Source organism: Phlebotomus papatasi, chromosome 2 (assembly GCF_024763615.1).
Source record: "Phlebotomus papatasi isolate M1 chromosome 2, Ppap_2.1, whole genome shotgun sequence".
Taxonomy (NCBI): Eukaryota; Metazoa; Arthropoda; class Insecta; order Diptera; family Psychodidae; genus Phlebotomus; species Phlebotomus papatasi.
The window spans coordinates 32,384,904-32,403,405 of record NC_077223.1 but is presented as its reverse complement, the minus strand read 5'-3'; the positions used below and the strand labels follow the sequence as shown (position 1 = coordinate 32,403,405).

The 18,502-nt window shown below is 35.5% G+C and overlaps 1 protein-coding gene across 2 annotated transcripts; it reads right to left on the bottom strand.

Annotated features, from left to right (window-relative positions):
• Window positions 1-167: 167 nt before the first annotated feature.
• On the bottom strand, window positions 168-18,128 carry LOC129803498 (protein piwi-like). 2 transcript variants are annotated; one of them, XM_055850099.1, is made up of 4 exons: window positions 18,011-18,128; window positions 7,184-8,297; window positions 6,933-7,113; window positions 168-2,339 (listed from the first exon to the last, which is right to left on the bottom strand). In XM_055850099.1, exons 2-4 carry the CDS (start codon window positions 8,264-8,266, stop codon window positions 664-666), a joined length of 2,940 nt encoding a protein of 979 aa, XP_055706074.1. In that variant the 5' UTR covers window positions 8,267-8,297; window positions 18,011-18,128; the 3' UTR covers window positions 168-663. The 2 variants fall into 2 exon arrangements, with proteins under 2 accessions (XP_055706074.1, XP_055706075.1); XM_055850100.1 differs by having other exon boundaries at window positions 7,184-8,300; window positions 18,011-18,107.
• Window positions 18,129-18,502: the final 374 nt, after the last annotated feature.

Genomic DNA, 18,502 nt, shown 5'->3' with positions numbered 1-18,502 from the left:
AATAAACATACGGGATACAAAAGTTTATTAAAAGAATTTCCTTTGAAAGAAATATTTAAAGAAATATATTAAAAAAAAATATTATAAAAAATTGTTTGTTTTTTTTTAATTACACAATTACAATTCACATTTTGTTTAAAAATGCCATGGTTTAGAAACATAGAAAATTGTCGGAAAACATTTATTTGCTGAAACGGTTGGATTTTGATATTACATCAAACCAAATGAGGTTATGTTGAAACTAACCTAAAACACGAAACGTCAAAAAATAACTCTTTCATTTTTTAAACTGGTAAAATATATCCTTGACAAATTTTATAAAATATTTCCATTTTAAAACCAATACTTTATATAATTAAGAACTTGAAATTTTATTTAAAAAATAAAGAAAACAAATAAACTTTGACAGCTGCCAAGACTCCTTTTGGCCCACATCTCTGACGTTTCTTTCACAATAAACAAAAAATATAAAATAAAATTCCGAAATTTAAAAAAAAACATTTTGAAAAATAAAATGCATGGAATGCATTTTATTTTAGGTAAATTTTGAATCATGATTGACGTCAAATGATTATAAAAAATAATAAAATTTAAAAAAAAAAATGATAAAAAGATGAAACGACTACAAATTGTCGTTATCATTTTGATCAGTTCGACCCTTCCTTACAAGAAATACAACTTCTTCTCCAACAAATGAGTTGGTTCCTGATTAATGAACTGACCAACGAGGAAGGCCAACTTTTGGGCATACTGACAAACGGCTGGGACCTTGACATTTCCACTCCAATTGTAATAGAGATGGGTCATTTTGTATGTCCAAATTTGGATTTTATCAGCCGAAAAGCCTGATTCATCGAAAATAACGTTGTAGCTCGTGGGTGAAATTGTGCCTTCCTTGGTGGATTGGGACACAATGAAGAAGTCATATCGTTCCGGTAGTGTGATGATGTCATCAACGACAGTTCCAGGAGGAGCATTTGTGCACTCTCCATGATGCGTTCGACTAAAAAGACGCGTATTGATCCTCTTTGTGACGATGATATAGGTCAACTTCGGAGCTCCTTCGCCATACATCGCCTTCAGATCATTTGACAACTTCCTAACCTCAAATTCAAGCACATGGGAAAGATCACCCTCACCAACGCCATCTCGGTAGAAAATGATCTTCTTTGGTGGTTCATGATGAATATACTGATACTGCTTGAGTGCCTTCATCATATTAACCACAAGGAAGTTACTCATCTCTTCCCCATGCGAATGCTGAGACACCGTGCTAAAGAACGAATTGCACTGTCTCAGATCCATTGTAGCCACAAGAGCCCCATAGGACTTTCTCTTATCCCTCACATCATACGTCACATCAAATCCCACCGTCATTATTCCACTTGCCGGAATCTTCACGGTCCACGGTGCATTGCCCAATTTGCAATTCATCTGCACCATCAACTTTGCCGAAACACTCTTCAAAATCTTATCATTTGACATAACTTTTGTCAATATAACCTGAGTTGGAACAGCCCTTTCCACAAAGGACTTCTTCTTAATGGCACCGTAACGACTGGCATCCTGACTGGGTACCACACACATAATAATCTGTGAGGAATCATTGCAAGCCTGCTCAATGGCATTGATATAGGCCTGCACCCGAGGATTGTCAATTCGTATGATCCTAGGATCAGCCAAATCCAATCCTGAATTCCTTGCAGCACTACTCAAAAAACTGAGAAATTTGGACACCACTCCAAAATCTCGATTTGTACACACACAGTGCCAATTGATCAATTTATCCGTTTCAAACAGACGATTCCTCGTCAATGCTCCCGTCCAATCGGCATTCCTAGGCGTCTCCTCTTGCCTATTGCCAAAATAAATCAATTCCGTCGGCAATACACGTCCTGTAAATTCAACAAGATGCCTATCTAAATCCATCTCCCACTTCCTCATCACATCTCTAGCCTTCTCTTCGTGCTGAATACGACGATTGAGCTCCAAAAAACGCTTCACTCGCATATCCGGCTTAACACGGGTATGCTGTGCAAGATCACGCATCAACCTGAAATTTGTTCTCATCTCCTCCGTCAAGCCCGTCAAACGACATAATTCCGGCACCAGATTGAGCACTTCAGGACGTCCAGCACGGACATCCTTTGCCTTGGATCTGGACACTAGAAGTGGTTGACGCGTGTCACGAATAGTGCAATTGTAGCGATCACGGAAGTATTGGAGGAATGTTGTTCTTTCTCCAGACTTCTTTTCAAAAGACGAACTCGGTGAGAGAGAAAAGTCCACATCGTCAATACGATATGTTGCATTGTTGTACTCTGTCACAACGACTTTGCCTGCAAATAGACAAAAGCACGACAATCGTATCATGTTCTACTACGAAAATCTGTGGGCTTAGCATATAGAGAGGCAGTAGCTTATTGTAGAGAATGCTAGGCAACCCTTAAATAATAAAGAAATCGTCCGGGTATACTTAACTATCTGAAGAAACAATGGAACGAGTTGAAGCACGCAAGGATTCTACGAGGAACGCTTGGCGACGGGGTACACTTAGCTAAGTACTCGAGGAATCCATGGCAAAGGTTGAAGTACACAAAGAGTCCACGAGGAACGCTTGGCGATGGGGTACACTTAGCTACCCGAGGAAATCGTGGAAAAGATAGGAGAACCCAAGGATTCCACGAGGAACGCTTGGCGACAGGATACACTTAACAAGTACTCGAGGAAACCATGGCAAAGGTTGAAATACGCAAAGAATCCACGAGGAACACTTGGCGACGGAGTACACTTAGCTAAGTACTCGAGGAAATCATGGCAAAGGTTGAAATACGCAAAGAGTCCACGAGGAACGCTTGGCGACGGGGTACACTTAGCTACCAGAGGAATCTCGGAAAATATAAGAGTACCCAAGGATTCCTTGAGGAACGCTTGGCGACGGGGTATAATTAGCTACCCGAGGAAACTGTGAAAAAGATTGGACTACCCAAGGATTCCACGAGGAACGCTTGGCGTCGGGATACACTTAGCTAAGTACTCGAGGAAACCATGGCAAAGGTTGAAGTACACAAAGAGTCTACGAGGAACGCTTGACGACGGGGTACACTTAGCTATCCGGGGAAACCGTGGAAAAGATAAGAGTACCCAAGGATTCCACGAGGAAGGCTAGGCGACGGGATACACTTAGCTAAGTACTCGAGGAAACCATGGCAAAGGTTGAAGTATGCAAGGAGTCCACAAGGAACGCTTGGCGACGGGGTACAATTAGCTACCTGAGGAAAAGGATTCCACGAGGAACGCTTGGCGACGAGATACACTTAGCTAAGTACTCGAGGAAACCATGGCAAAGGTTGAAGTACGCAAAGCAAAGAGTCCACGAGGAACGCTTGGCGACGGGGTACACTTAGCAACCCGAGAAAACCGTGGAAAAGATAGGAGTACCCAAGGACTCCACAAAGATGCTTGACGAGAGGATACACTTAGTAACCCGATGAAACCACGAAAAAGGTTGTAGACTCAAGGATTACATGATGATCGCATGGTGACGGGACGGGATACACTTAACTAAGTAGCCAAGGAAACCATGATAAATTCTCGCAATTTTTGGTCTACGCGGACGACATCAATATTACGGATAGCTCCACACTCGCGGTGAAGAAGACATTCGTCGAAGTAACCACAGAAGCTGAGAGGATGGGATTTAAGATCAACAAAAGCAAAACGAAATCCATGGTCACTGGCGACGCAGCATCCAGATTCCGTCAGAATGTTACTTTAGACAAGTGGAATTTTGAGGTTGTCAATGACTTCAAATACCTCGTATCGGTACTGACGACGGGAAGTGAAGTTGGAATAGAGGTTAATGAGAAGCTCGCGGCTGGAAATAAAAGCTACACTCCACATTCATCGATATTTCGAACATGCAACGTCTCGTGGTCAAAAAAGATCAAAATATACGGAACCATACTGAAGCCAGTCATAACGTATGGTTTGGAAACGGTATCGTTGACGCGCACAGAAGAAAGAAAGCTGCTGATCTTTGAGAGATGGGTCTTACGACGAATCTACGGACCTTTCTAAGTGGAAACTACGGGGGAATTCCGATCAAGGATGAAATATGAACTGGAGGAGTTTTATAAAGAAGCCGACATTGTAGCCTCTATTCGAGCAAGAAGATTGTGTTGACTCGGTCACAATTGCCGTAGCCAGAGGAGAGAATGCCCATGAAACTGTATGAGCGAAAGAGATGGAAATTTTTCCATCCGTAAGAGATGGAAAAATATCGTGGACGATGTTCTCAAAACTTTGGGTTTGAAGTGTTGTGTTAAAGGAACAGTGGCGACTTAAGCAAGGAAACCATGAAAAAGGTTGGGGTGCCCAAGGATTCCATGATGAACACTTTGAAACTGGGGGAACTGAAGAATTTTAATTGCATATGAGTTACTACTTACCTGCAGATGAAATTTTAAAATACCCTACTAAGGACGGCAAACAAATTATAGATTCTATATATTAAGTACGACAAGGGCATTTCTAGCATTGCCCTAACGGCAATGAACTGTCAAATTCGTAAGCTTTAGAGCTCTAATACCAGACGAAACGTCTGAATAATAGTAGACCCTAGGTATAATAGTTACTAGGGCTGAGTTATTGAAAAAAACAAAATTTAGGGGTATTCCAAAATGGCGGAAGGAGGGGGAGGGTGGATCTGACATCACCTACTTCTAGCCGCCCATCGACATTTAACCTTTGCCGAAAACCGCTTGTCGATATCTCTCTCTGTTCTCTCTTCAGAAGTGGTTATACGACGGACGGGACGGGACAGGACGTCCACGAAAATCGATTTTTAGCGCATATGATATTCGTGATCTATGAGTGTCAAAACGTGTAAATCCAAAATTTGGGCCCGATCTGACGAGGTCCACAAAAGCTAAGATTGTAAACAATCTCAGCTAAAAATAATGTAGGTGCCGTTTTATAAACAAAAAAAAACATGGTTTTGATGACGGAGGAGGAGTTGACTGGGTAGAAACAAAACTAAGGAGGTAATGTTCACTTATAGGGGGAGTCAACGAAGATCGGATATCGATATCTCATATCGCTCGCGCTCCAGGCCGGTGAAAAATTGAAAACAAAAAACGGATTATATCTGCGCTCTCTTAAAGTTCGAGTAATCGAAAAACTCTTGAACCCCTGAAATTTTCAAAATTTCGATGTCGAATATTTCGAAACTCCTATGTCCAATTTCAATACAATTTAATATGTCATTGTCATAATTTGTTTGAAATAGGAAACTTTTAAAAGATATAGTGCTCGCTTGTAATCCGGATGATTGGGAAACAATCTGACAGATGTCCGCTTTGTAACCCGGTTGGATTTTTTGAATTTGTTCAAGGTTTCGAAAATATAATACAAGATTTTTTTTTGTAGAATTAGAATAAAAGTTTTAAAGAAACTTAAAAAGACATAATTAGATAATTCGGATAATTCTATATACATTCTATGCTATTTTACTTCATTTATTAAACAAAAACATCACAGGAAATTAATTTTCATTGCTAAACACACTTGCATTGCATACATAACCTCAAAATTATTTTAAATGTAATCGTCGATAACTCGTCCGGATTACGCTGATCCGGATGAGCGGACACTGTAGGTCTAATTTCTCGTTTTCCTTTGACCTGAGCTATAAATGATCAAAAGCATGACCGGATTAAGGACCGAGTGGTGCAGTTTTAAAACTTTCGAAAATGCAAAAAATTGGAATAGTAAGTAAACGTAAAAATTGCGCTGTATTCATAAGGACAAATTGAAAAGTGAAGCTATGTATGTAAATTTAATTAGCTTAAATATTATATTCAATATCCTGAAAAAAAAAACAGCTCCTGAAATGCCTCATGCTCTCCTATATTTTTTATATTTAGTTGGCAAACTGACTTCTCAAAACCGTTTCTCAGAGTGATATTTAGCCTGAAAAACGGTAAATTTTTTTTGCGATAATTTTCGGATTTTGGGATGAAATTTTTTCATGTTAACTCTATGATGTCTACACACTATAAGCAATTTTCGTCAAAAATTGCTTTTAAAAAAAAATCTGACGTTTAACCCTTTAACGACGAGACAGTTTTCGCGGACCAAAAATCAGCAATAAAAATGAAAACAATGAACAAAACCAGTAGAAGGTCTTATATCTGGGCTTCGAAAAGCCAACAGAGTCTGACTTGATGTATTTCTTGCCTGTACGAACGATAAGAACAAAAATAGTCAAAATATTTAAGTAATTTTTCTGACAATACTAATGAACGATAATTTTCAATCTAATGAAAAATAGTATGTTTGAGTATTGTAGTTTTAATTCCCGAAAGGGTTTTGCTTAAAAAAAATTGGAAGTATAAAAAATAATTAAAATTAATTTTCATTATGAGCATTTAAAAAAAAAGCATTTAAAATTTATTATTATTATTATATGTTTTGAGGCGCGCGACGACATAGGCCATATGCGCCCATTGAGAAACGGATCTGAGATCCTTAAGTGGGGGGCCCTTTAGTCTTTCAAGACATTACTCCGTGTGTACCATATTGCCTTTTTTTAGGAACAAATTTTTTTTATGATCATTATCAAATTTCGCTGCTCAGTCCAGTCCGTTCCAAGAATCTGATGATCTTTTTACTATATAGCAAATAGCTGGAGACTTCCAAAAAATATCTTAGATTCCTTCAACCTTCTACTTTGCAATTTACGTACAAACATAAGGATAAATAACTTTAAGTGGTCAGGAAAAATTATTTTCTTTATGGGACACCGGTGTCCCAATCGTCCATAAAGGGTTAAGGATAGGGGAAATTTTCTTTAAAAAAGCATTTAAAAGAAATTGCCCCTAATGTGCAGAGGTCATAAGTCACAAAATAGAATGGAACATGTTACTCACCAATCAATTCCTTTTTGACACTATCCGGATCTCTGGAGTAATGCTGCATGACATTGTAGCAATTCTCCATTCGAATGACTTTGTGTGTCAATTCTGTGCAGATCATAATGTCCCTCTCATGTTGACGGATAGCCGTGCAGAAACCTGGCCATACTTGCAAATTTTGCGTATTGATGTCAATCTAAAGGGACAATTGAAAAGCTCAAGGTACAATTCATGGAAATCACTCTGAAGAATTAAAAAAAATATACCTTCTGAAGAGCATCAAAGTATTTGGTACCCTTTGGCCCATAGGCCCTCTGCATATTGAGACTCTCAATTGTGGCTCTCATGATGAGATTGAGGAGATGCGTGTACTGCCCATCAGTCGACAGAAGTTGTCCCACAAATCGAACATTTATCTGAATTGGATCATCTTTTTCATCTTTTTCCACAATCACCATGGGATCACTGGCATATTTGTACGGTGAGAAAATCATTGCTCCGTCAAATTGAAATGATCCCAATTTGGGTATTTGACGCCTCATGATGGCCTTCTTGTGATTCAGTGCCTCAACTTCGGGAATAAAGTCCACACGGTACTTGTAGATATTCCAATCGGGCTTCTTTATGATCCTAAAGTAATTGGCCAGGAGGGTAATTGTTGTCCCTGTTGTGCCCTTTTTGGTATTCAGCGAAGTCGGTCTGGTGACAATGAGGTCAGTTATGGCGCGATTTCCTCGTCGAGAACCACGTGATGCATCCCCACCACCCCTTTTTGATCCCCTCCCCCCACCACCGCCCCGGAATCCCCTGGTCTTGGGTGGCCTGAAGGATGTAGATGGCTGTGGTAGCGGTGGTGGTGGTGAACGTTCAGATGGATAATGTGATCTATGAGATGATGATCCACTTCCGCCGCCTTCATATTCATAATAAGGGACTTTTGATGATGATGCACGGGGTCTATCGTAGGAATCATAGTCATATGATGACTTCCTGGACGAGGATTCATAGCGTGATGATGATCGCTCGGGTGATCCATAAGACGATCTCCGTGATGACTCATATGGACGATGGGAAGACGATTCGTAGGCTGAGGAGCGTCCTGGTGGAGAATATCGATCTCTCTCTCGGCTACTGCGCCTATCATATCGCGATGAATTGGACCTTGAGCGATCATCGTGCCTACTACTGTGCGATGATCTCCCATAGCCATGACTACTGCTCCCCTCCCCATGATCTCGACGTCCATTGCGATCCCGATGGGTCCTCTCGTAATCCCGTCCATGACTACGACCACGATCGTGCGATCTCTCGCGGTATTCATCCCGCTCATAGTACCGCCTATCGGACATTTTGTTTTATTTCCACACAACAGAGAACACTCTGCTGAGAGGAATTCTGCATTAGTTTTATCATTATACCCAATCAAAATCTCTTCAATTCACATTTTACACAATGTTTATTTGTCTAAGATAATTTTCAAATAAGAATTTACTCTCTGTTATTCGATACTTTGTTTTGAAATAATGGGAAGTGCGAGAGAAAAATTAATTGATTTTTTTCAGATCTCTATCGCAATATAAAAATATTCATAAATTACAAGTGGTATTGCTCTAAAAATTACTATGTGCTTTTTCCTAATCTTATAGTCAATGACTTTTGACTTTTTTTCGGAATTGGATAAAGAAAATACAGTACATACAATAAAATTTTAAACACTTTCAAGTCTTTAATTCTTCAGTAGGGGAAACCGGGGTACATTTAGCCAGCAAATGAGGCTTTTTTTCGCGCATCATGAAAAAATGATAAGGTTTGTCCATTGCCGCTCTGAATATAGATAGGGAAGTGAGCGTGTATGACAGCCTGCTTATTCGGTTTTGCGTTAGTGTGCGAGTTTTCAATTCTCGGTTGTTTGCATGCGGGATTCTCCCACATTTTCTTAGTTTTTCGCTAATTTTTTAAGTTTTTTTATGTAAAAATAACACTTAAATTAGTTAAAGCAAGTGATTTTCTAACATATAGTGACGAAAAACCGGTGAAAACCGTTCAAAACATAGTTGAAATCTAGAAAATAACGAATTATAACCTAACTTTGAAATGTCAAATAGACTTCAATGTTTTATAAGAAGAATAGGGCCCCAATTTATTAAGTGGGACTTTGAAATTGCTAAAACTTGGTATTGTGATGCATTATCAAGTGGTCTTCAGTGATTTATGCTCCAAATTAGTTAAATTTTTCATAGTTTTATTGCAATCAAAATATACCAAATACTCCCTGATAGCCAACTCCCGGACGGATTTTTTTTGAAAGAATGGGGCCTCAGTTATTTAGTAGATCGTGAATAAATGAGAACAGTTAATGCATGATATAACTATGAGAAGATTTTTGGTGATTTTGACCAAGAAACTAGTGTTTTTTTGTAGATTTGAAGAACTTTTAATATATAAATAACTTCCGGAGATGTAACTGTCGGATGGTTTTTGCTACAAGATTGAGGCCCAGTTGCACAGCGAATTGTGATTATATATTGAAAAAGTAATCTCTGGATAAACTAATATAAGTTTTTAGTGATATAAACCAGAAATTTAGTAATTTTTGCAGTATAAATTGACTCATAATACGTTAAGAACCACCAGATAGCTATATTTGAAAGATTTTTTCTACCAGAAATAGTGTCCCATAAGAAATAATTGATCAGTCAATTGTGGTTTAATGTTGTAAAATAAATTTCTTGAAACCTTATGAAGCGATGGAAAGATTTTATTGAATTTAACCGGAAACATTGATCGTTCAAAGTTTAGAGGGACTATAAAACATCAATAACTCCCGGGTAGTTACTTCCCGGACAGTTAATGCTGCATAAGAATAAAACCTGACATGAATTTTCGATATGTTTGATTTTCCAAAGTTTCTCTATGTACCTATATTTTATATCCTTTACTTTTCTTTTGTAATGACTTTTTTGTTCGATAAAAAAATTAAATTTTAACTGCTAATTAAAAAGTCTCCTTTAAAAACTGCTCATTCAAAAGATCCTTTTCTTATTGACAGTGTTATAATTTTACTTTTACAGTTTTTACATGACAATTGTTAAATTTACTGATATAAATTCTTTAGTTTTAATATTTTAAAAGTTAGCTCGCATAATAAATTTTTGAAAAAGGTTTTATAAAAAAAAATCTATAAATAATTAAAATATTGTTAATACTCGATTGAAAATTCGGAAGCTACTCTTCTTATATAACGTTGCAATTATTCAGCTCCTAGTTAAGGAGTTGTTTGAAAAATAAACATATTTGTAAATTTTATAAATAATACTTCCAGAAAAATTAATAATTTATATTTATACACAATAATAGAGTTCTTTCTTTTAAAATTGTGTAAGAAAATAGATATGAAATACAGAAAAGAACAAAATGGAAAACAAAGAGATATTGAAAGTATAGAACCTAAAACAATTTAAAAATAGGAGTTTTCGAACTCGCAAGTGTTCAAAATTTGTATAAATAGCCACGGTTCACACACCCCTTCTTTACAGGGAAGTAGAATTTTTTTTTTAAAAAAAGTTGCACTTATTTCTATAAATGATGGAAACCACGGAAAGTATTTTATAAAAATAACACAAAATTATGTTAAATTTTAAAAATATTTAATTTTGAACATATCAGAATGATACTGCCGTTCTGAAGCCGGGAAAATGCTGCCGGTTTGGGCATGTTCCGAACAACAATGTTCGCTTTCACCTATATGTGTTAGTGTGATTTTGGCATCAGCAGGCTGTCATACACGCTCACTTCCCTATCCATATTCAGAGCGGCAATGGTTTGTCTAACATTTTTATGTTTCATAAGTACACAGTAAAAAAAATTGTGTGAGAAATAAAGTTGTGTATGGGAATAGTTGTGTATTGTCACAAGCATTTTGGTTGTAAATTTTAAAATTACTATCATATTTGTAGTACGATACTAACATAATGCTAGTAAAATTAAGTTTGTGTAATGAAATTTGTGTATGGGAAAATTTGTGTGAGAACTGTCAAAATTTCATGGTTTACTATTGCAATTTTTCTAAGATTTTAGTCATTTTTCGCATTTCTCCGCATTTAGGGTTTTATGATCGGGCTGTGCGTGATTTTGAGCGAATTTACCGTTTTATGATCGGGCTGTGCGTGATTTTAAGAGCATTTACCGTTTTATGATTGAGCTGTGCGTGATTTGAAGCGTAATCTGAACCGTTCTTTGGACTATTTGAAACAGAAAATGACCAGTGATAAGCCCGGATGAGCTTATGGTAGCTGAGATTCTTACATGTATCCTCGAAATGCGTGCAATTCATGATGCTTGCAATTCGGGATGCGTGAAAATTTAATTGTGAGTTGAATTTTGGGGTAAAGAATCGCGTCGAGCCAATTTTATCCGTTTCGTTTGTTTTTTGTAATAACCTTTAAACTTTTTATTTTGAAAAAATGAAAAAAAAATGTTCTCAAACACTTCATTCTAAAAAATTTTGATTTTTTACTGTTGATCAGTAGCATTGAGTAGTACATTCTCTAGAAAGGAGACCGTTCACTTTTGCTTTCAACTTTTTTTTTAATATTTAATTTTCACAACATTTTCAATATTAAATAAAACTAACTAAACTAAGAATTGGTAGATAAACCATTCTGCAATCTGCATAATACTTATGGATAGTTAGTTAGTTAGTTAGTTATATTTTCATTATTCAGAGTCAATTCTTTAGTAGCTATTACTGTTAAGACTTTCAAATTTATCTAAATATGACGATCTTTTAAAAATTGAACAAGAGAGTTATAATAGATTATCTTCGCGATTCAAACTTACAACAACAGCAAAAACACTCATCGCCACATTTTGTGATCTTCATACTGAAATGTACCTGAACCACCTGAACCTAAATTTAGATAACGCGGGCTTTTCAGGACCGACGTCATCCTTATTCACATGACTCACAAGTATCAAACTTTTTAATGAAGTTTTTTAAGTGTCTCGGTCTCGGCTAATAGAGATCTCATTTATTTTCGAAGAAAAACTGATTTTTTAAAAGGACTTTACAAAATCAAAGGAGCTCATATTTGTTTTTGATATAGTGGCGTGGAGGGCATAGATGAAAGTGATGAAACTCTGGCTAGAAGATGAAGACTTTGCCAATCATTATCTCTTTATTAACATTGATTAGAGTTCATTGTGAGTGACAATGTTCCGGAAATCGAAGAGAAAAATTGGTCCAATACCTGATTGATTTGGTTTTTCTCACATTAAAACAGATTATCACTGACTACAAGTTGACAAAACAAAAATCTCCAAATTTAAATAGCTTTCATGAAAAGTTGTCATTATAAGACAGAATAATAGGAAATGCTATCGTCGTGTATAAAATTTTGTGGTGTGACGTGCTTAACAAAATATGGATGTTTTTTTTATCTTTTCTAAAGTTTTCGAAACGATTCGTAATAAAGTTAAATCTACTCAGCTCTACAAAAAATATAGCAATTTTCGAAAGAGCATTGTAGGATTTTGAGATAATATAAAAAATGCGTTTTTACCTCGGGGTTATACTACAAAGAGGACATTCTAAAATATTTTTTAAGAAGAAAGTGAAACGACAACAAAAACTGAAATGTAATCGAATTTCCTCATTGCACGTGTTTTTATTGTTCTCCAGAGTGTAAATAAAATTTGGTGGATAGTTCTCAAGGCTAGGATGACCCTTTTGGCCAAGAACTTGAGTGAAAATGATAGACAAAATAAATTTCCATAATTAGTGAAAAGCTCGAATCTGAGGGTTTCTTTTAATAAGTAAGGTAAATGTCCTAATTCAAAACCATTTCCAAAATCGGATTTCGGAACAGTTCAGTCTCAATCTAATGCAGCGGTGTAAATGGCCTCAAAGAAACTGTTTAGATTGTCGCCTTAGATTGAGACTAAATTGTCCCAAAATCAGATTTTGGGACAATTCAATCTCAATCCAATGCTGCGGTGTAAATGGCTTCAATGTCTCCGGCACACCTTTTAGATCAGGAAAATTTCATAAAGTCAAATATCAGATATTACATATCCCTTTCTTTCTTAAAAGTTTTGCATATGCCTGTCCTACGCTTGCATACTCTTCTTCTTCAATTAAACATCACGACAAATTAAATTTAATTTATTCCAATTTCGAGACCGATAGAATGGGATTGACTTATGAAAATCTTTCGCCAAAGGGACACGAATTTAGATTTCATGAAATTTTACCGATAAGGGGTGATTAGCTCTTTCCGGACTACAACATATCCAGCAAACGAATTTCAGTAAAACTCATTTTATTGTAAGTCTTAGTGGTCAAATATGATACTTTTGTAGAGAAAGAATTTTTTCCGCCTCTGGGAAATTGGAAAACTCATGTGTACTCTCGTCCCCAAAAGAACGAAAAGGAGACAAACTTCAATTTTCCAAAAGTCAATAATATCAATTTTGTGAATTATTTTTGCGTGTCAAATGACCCCTTTACAATGTTGATCACTAAAACAAGAAGAATTATTGACCAGTATCCTGTGGGATGTCCAGGAAGTGGTCAAGACACCAAATTCCTGCTTGCCAACAGATTCCTCAAAATACTTCACACAATAACACTTTAAAACACATTTCTCTCAACACGATGTTATTGTAGACACATTAAGCTTTCTCAAAAGCATAAAAGACACTTCATGGGCAATCAGAATTCGCCAAAATCAGAAAGAATAGGAAAAACTTCCCTGAAAGCAACCTCCCGCGCTGCCAAATGTCAAAATTATCGGCCATATTGGCAAAAATGTCACTCCCGCTTGGAATTTTGTTACAAGGTTGGTGTCAAAAAGCAAATGGCGGGCATTGGCGGGATAACCTTACATTTGACCTCTAGATTCTTGCGGACGAGAATTCCCATCAACTTTGAACAAGTTTTTTGAAAATTTATGAAAAAATTGTTTTTCGAATTTATGTAATCTGTAATTGATAGTTATCATACTTATTGGCCCCGAGAGGTTTTTCCTTATTCGGGTCTAGAAATATGAAAAAAGTCACAATATGTCCAAGGAAGCAGAAAATCGAAAATTCACGATTTTTGACCAATATCTTAGCTCAGGAGTTAATTAAGATCCTGCAAAAAAATATCCTAGATTTGGACATCCTTATAGTTTGTAATCATCCAAATGAATCGGATTTTTATCGATTCTAGATAGTCTAAAAAAATTGTTGATTCCATGGGTACCCAGAGTCCCAAAAGAGACGAAAGACTTAAGGTATTAATGGCATTAAGGGATGTGAATTTTGACTTTATGAAATTTTACTGATCTAAATATAAGGTGTGCCGGAACCATAAAAGCAATGAAAAACAAACAAAAATTAAGAATGCTAGAACACATTGAAGAATCTTATATCGATAGACCGATTTGGAATCAAAATACTCCCGTTTAACCCTTTAAGGACGATTGGAACACCGGTGTCTCATAAAGAAAATATTTTTTTCTGACTACCTGAAGTCATTTTTTTCGTATGTACATAATTGTAAAGTAGAAGGTTGAAGGAATCTAGAATATTTTTTGCAAGTCTCTAGCTATTTGCTACGTAGTAAATATTTAAGCTCAAAAATGGCGAATTTCTAAATTCTCAAATTCATAACTGATTTTTTTTATTTTTTATACTTCCAATGTTTTTTAAGCAAACCCCTTTTGGCAATAAAACTACAATACTCATACGTAATATTTTTCATTAAAGCGAAAAATATTATTCATTGGTATTGTCAGAAAAATTACATTTTGTCCCTATCGTTCATAGAAGCACAAAATATACCGAATCAGACTCTATTGGACTTTCCAAGGTTAGATGTAAGACTTATCATTGATTATGTTTCTCAATTTTATTTTTATTGTTGATTTTCAGTCCGCAAAAAGTATCTCGTCGTTAAAGGGTTAACCCTTTAACGACGAGACAGTTTTTGCGGACCGAAAATCAGCAATAAAAATTAAACCAATATACAAAATCAGTAAAGGGTCTTATATCTAGCCTTAGAAAATCCAACAGTCTGATTCGGCGTATTTTTTATATCCTTGAGCGATAGGAACAAAAATAGCCCAAAAATTTATGTAATTTTTCTAACAATACCAATTAATAATAATTTTCACTTTAACGAAAAATACTATATTTGATTATTGTCGTTTCTTTTTCCCAAAACGGTTTTGCATAAAAAAAATTGGAAGTATGAAAAATAATCAAAATTTATTTTCATTCTGACATTTTAAAAATTCGTCATTTTTAAGCTTAACCCTTTAACGGTGTTTTCTTTAATATCCAAAATAAGTAGTTAAATAATTTTGTCTAGGGTAATTAATGGTCCACTGAACTCAAAAATATCATTAATTCTTCATTATCTCTTTCCGTTTGGGCGCCAGCTGACAAAAGGTAAAGACCGCCTCCAGGCGGTCATATCCGTTTAAGGCATAAAAAGACAGAAATATTTTAATTGAAAAATAGTGAACAAATAGTAAAATATATGAATTTTAAACTCAATTGTTTTCCATGATTAATATAATATATTGCAAAATAATAATATATTTTACTAAAACAACCAAAACAATTAAATAAAAAAATCGATAATTTTTGAAAATTTTACCCTTGAACGGATAAGACCGCCCACAGGCGGTTTTCCTTTTTTTCTTCCAAAACTCTTACTTCTAGTTTTTTCACACTTATCAATTGAAATATACACACTAGAAGAACATATCTTTCAGGAAATCAGATTCTTACTACAGTTAGATTACTTTAAAACAATCTTTTTTTGCACTTGAAAACGCAAAATGTCGCAAACGACATTTTGTTGTTTTTTCTCTGACCTGTCACACAAAACTGAAGATTGTAAGCAAACGAAAGTTCAAAATGAGTTCAGCTTCAGAAAATAAGTTAGTAAGACTATAACTGAGGACACTGTAGGTATTTCAACTTCAAATAAGTAATATTATCGCAGTAAATGCGATTTATAGAATGACCGCCTGGAGGCGGTCTTACCCGTTAGAGGGTTAAACATTTACTTTTTAGCAAATAGCTGGAGACTTGCAAAAAATATCCTAGATTCCTTAAATCTTCTACTTTTCAATTACGTACAAACATAAGAAAAAAATAACTTTAGGGTAAGTGCTCATAATTTTGTCCAGTTTCTTATTTTGGACACTTTGAAGATAACATTGGACACTAAAAATAAATTGATTAAAATGATGGATTTTTATTCCAATATTTGATGAAAAATGAATTCTATCTAAATATTTGTTCTTTTTGGAAGATTTTGACACTAAATACGTTAAATTTTGAATATGATTTGAGTTGAAATTGCTTTGTTGAAAATTCAGTGTGAGCAATTGCTTACGAGAAATATGACAGAACTTCGTGTTTATACTTTAGTCTTATTTAGTTTTGGTGAAGTACTAACAAAGTTTGTTCGCTGTTTTTGAGTGCTATTATTGAATATTCATTGAATACTGTGTTGATTCACGTTACTGATGATTTGTATATTTGACCTGAAGTGAGATTTGCCTTGTGAATTAGATTTTTCGTGTGAAAAATGGGAAATTTTTTAAAACATTCACCAGTGAGGTGATGATTCTTATTTTGGACAGGTGTTTTTCTCACGAAATTTCGTGAAGTTTTAGCTTTTGTGATGACTAGGTTGGACAAATGCCTGGAGAAACAAAGGAGCATCATCTCTACGAAAGAGATGTAGCGAGAAATGCCTTGAAAGGCTCCCGGAAAGGTCAGGGAATGAGCGAATCCGCACGTACTTGGAGTATCGAAGTCAACTCACTTTAATGAATGATATGGAAAGTTTCTGGGCTTCTGTGACATTCTACGTTTCCCTTACATGAACAGGAAGAGGACTTGGTAAGATTGGTTCATAAAATAAAGAACAATGGGCATCCTGTTGAGGCGGATTATCTGTCCAAATTTACAGACAAGTTGTAAAAATTAATAACCAAGTTGTCCAAAATAAGAGTCAAATTCACCTCTACATATCAATTCATTTTTAAACGTATTAAAACTAATTTTAGTAAAAATGAGATGATAAATAGCTTGCCAAGTTTCTAAACAATCCTTCTGAAAAGAGAGTAACAAAAAAAGTCAATTAGTATTGAAAATATCGCACTTCAAACTTGGGATATCGTTGCTTATTTGCAGATTGTCCAAAATTATAAGCACTTCCCCTAGGTAGTCAGGAAAAATTATTTTCTTTATGGGACACCGGTGTTCCAATCGTCCTTAATGGGTTAAATGAGTAATAAAACGATAATATCGAGATCTAGAAATAATGAACATATTTTTTTACTGCTTGTTCTAGTTGTTAAGATAGGGACTGTATATTGAATGGCGGGAAGAATATTATTATGTGAGAGTAACATAATAATGTTAAACAATTTTTTAGCATCATTATTTGATAAATCTGCGTATTTCTCTTCCATGCATAGCACGGCCTTGAGATTTTTATCTTCCAACTTTTTCTTGGCTATTTTAAAACATAAAAATGTAGAATCCAGGTAGAAAAACCTTTCCGGGAAGCTGACCTGAAGCGACTCTCCGGTGAGAATTAATATCGCATATGAGAGTAAAATCCAGAAGATTTTTCTCTACACCTGGGAAAGTTCTAATTTTTAAGAGAACAAAATGATATGAAATCTTTGGAATGTCGATTTACAATCAACTGTACGGATTCTTAAAAGAATTGCGCACGCCAAAAAGTTCCGGAGACTCCTAACCAACATTTTCTCCGGCGCTTCCTCCCTGAAATTCTTCACATGATTGCAATGTAAATTCACCCTTACCGCTGGTACTAATATGGGAATTTCAATCTTAGAGCATCAGGAAATGTAATTAACTATCGAGCACTGAAAAATTATGCGTATTTTCCGCCAAAAAACACCAAAAACTGAAATGGGGTTTGACAACTTGCTGGAAAACGCTAAAATACATTTTTCATGTACAATTTCGATATTGCAGTAGCAACAATCACCCAATAAACTTTGAAAAATGTTCAAAGAATGACTCTGTTTGAAAATTTCTGGAAAAATTCTTACCTTTACTTGAGAAAACACAAAAACGTAAACACTTATCGGAGTACACACGCCACAGTTTTCTTCAGTTTGGCAGAATTCTATGATGCTCCGCGAGGTCGAGGAGGGGAAACGCGCTGATTGAACAAAAATCACACAGAGGACTCTGCTATTTGAATCGGGAAACCGGGTTTTAAAAATTAAAATTTGTGAGAAGACCCAACGGTCTTTTTTGTGCATAATTTTTTTTAGAAAATCAGCAAAATATTATTAATTCAAGTATATTAAAAAAAAGAACTCTTAAAAATATATAAAATAAATAAAACAAATACATTAATTTGCTTCTTGTATAGATAAACAAGGCAAAATACATGGAGCGAAAGATAAGAAATTCTAAGATGTGATAAGAATTATGCAAATCAGCAAATTCTTCTCAACGACGACGGATCGAATTTTCTCTCTCTACTGATCATTCGCCACTGAAATATGACGTGTTGACTCAGAAGAAAATAAATG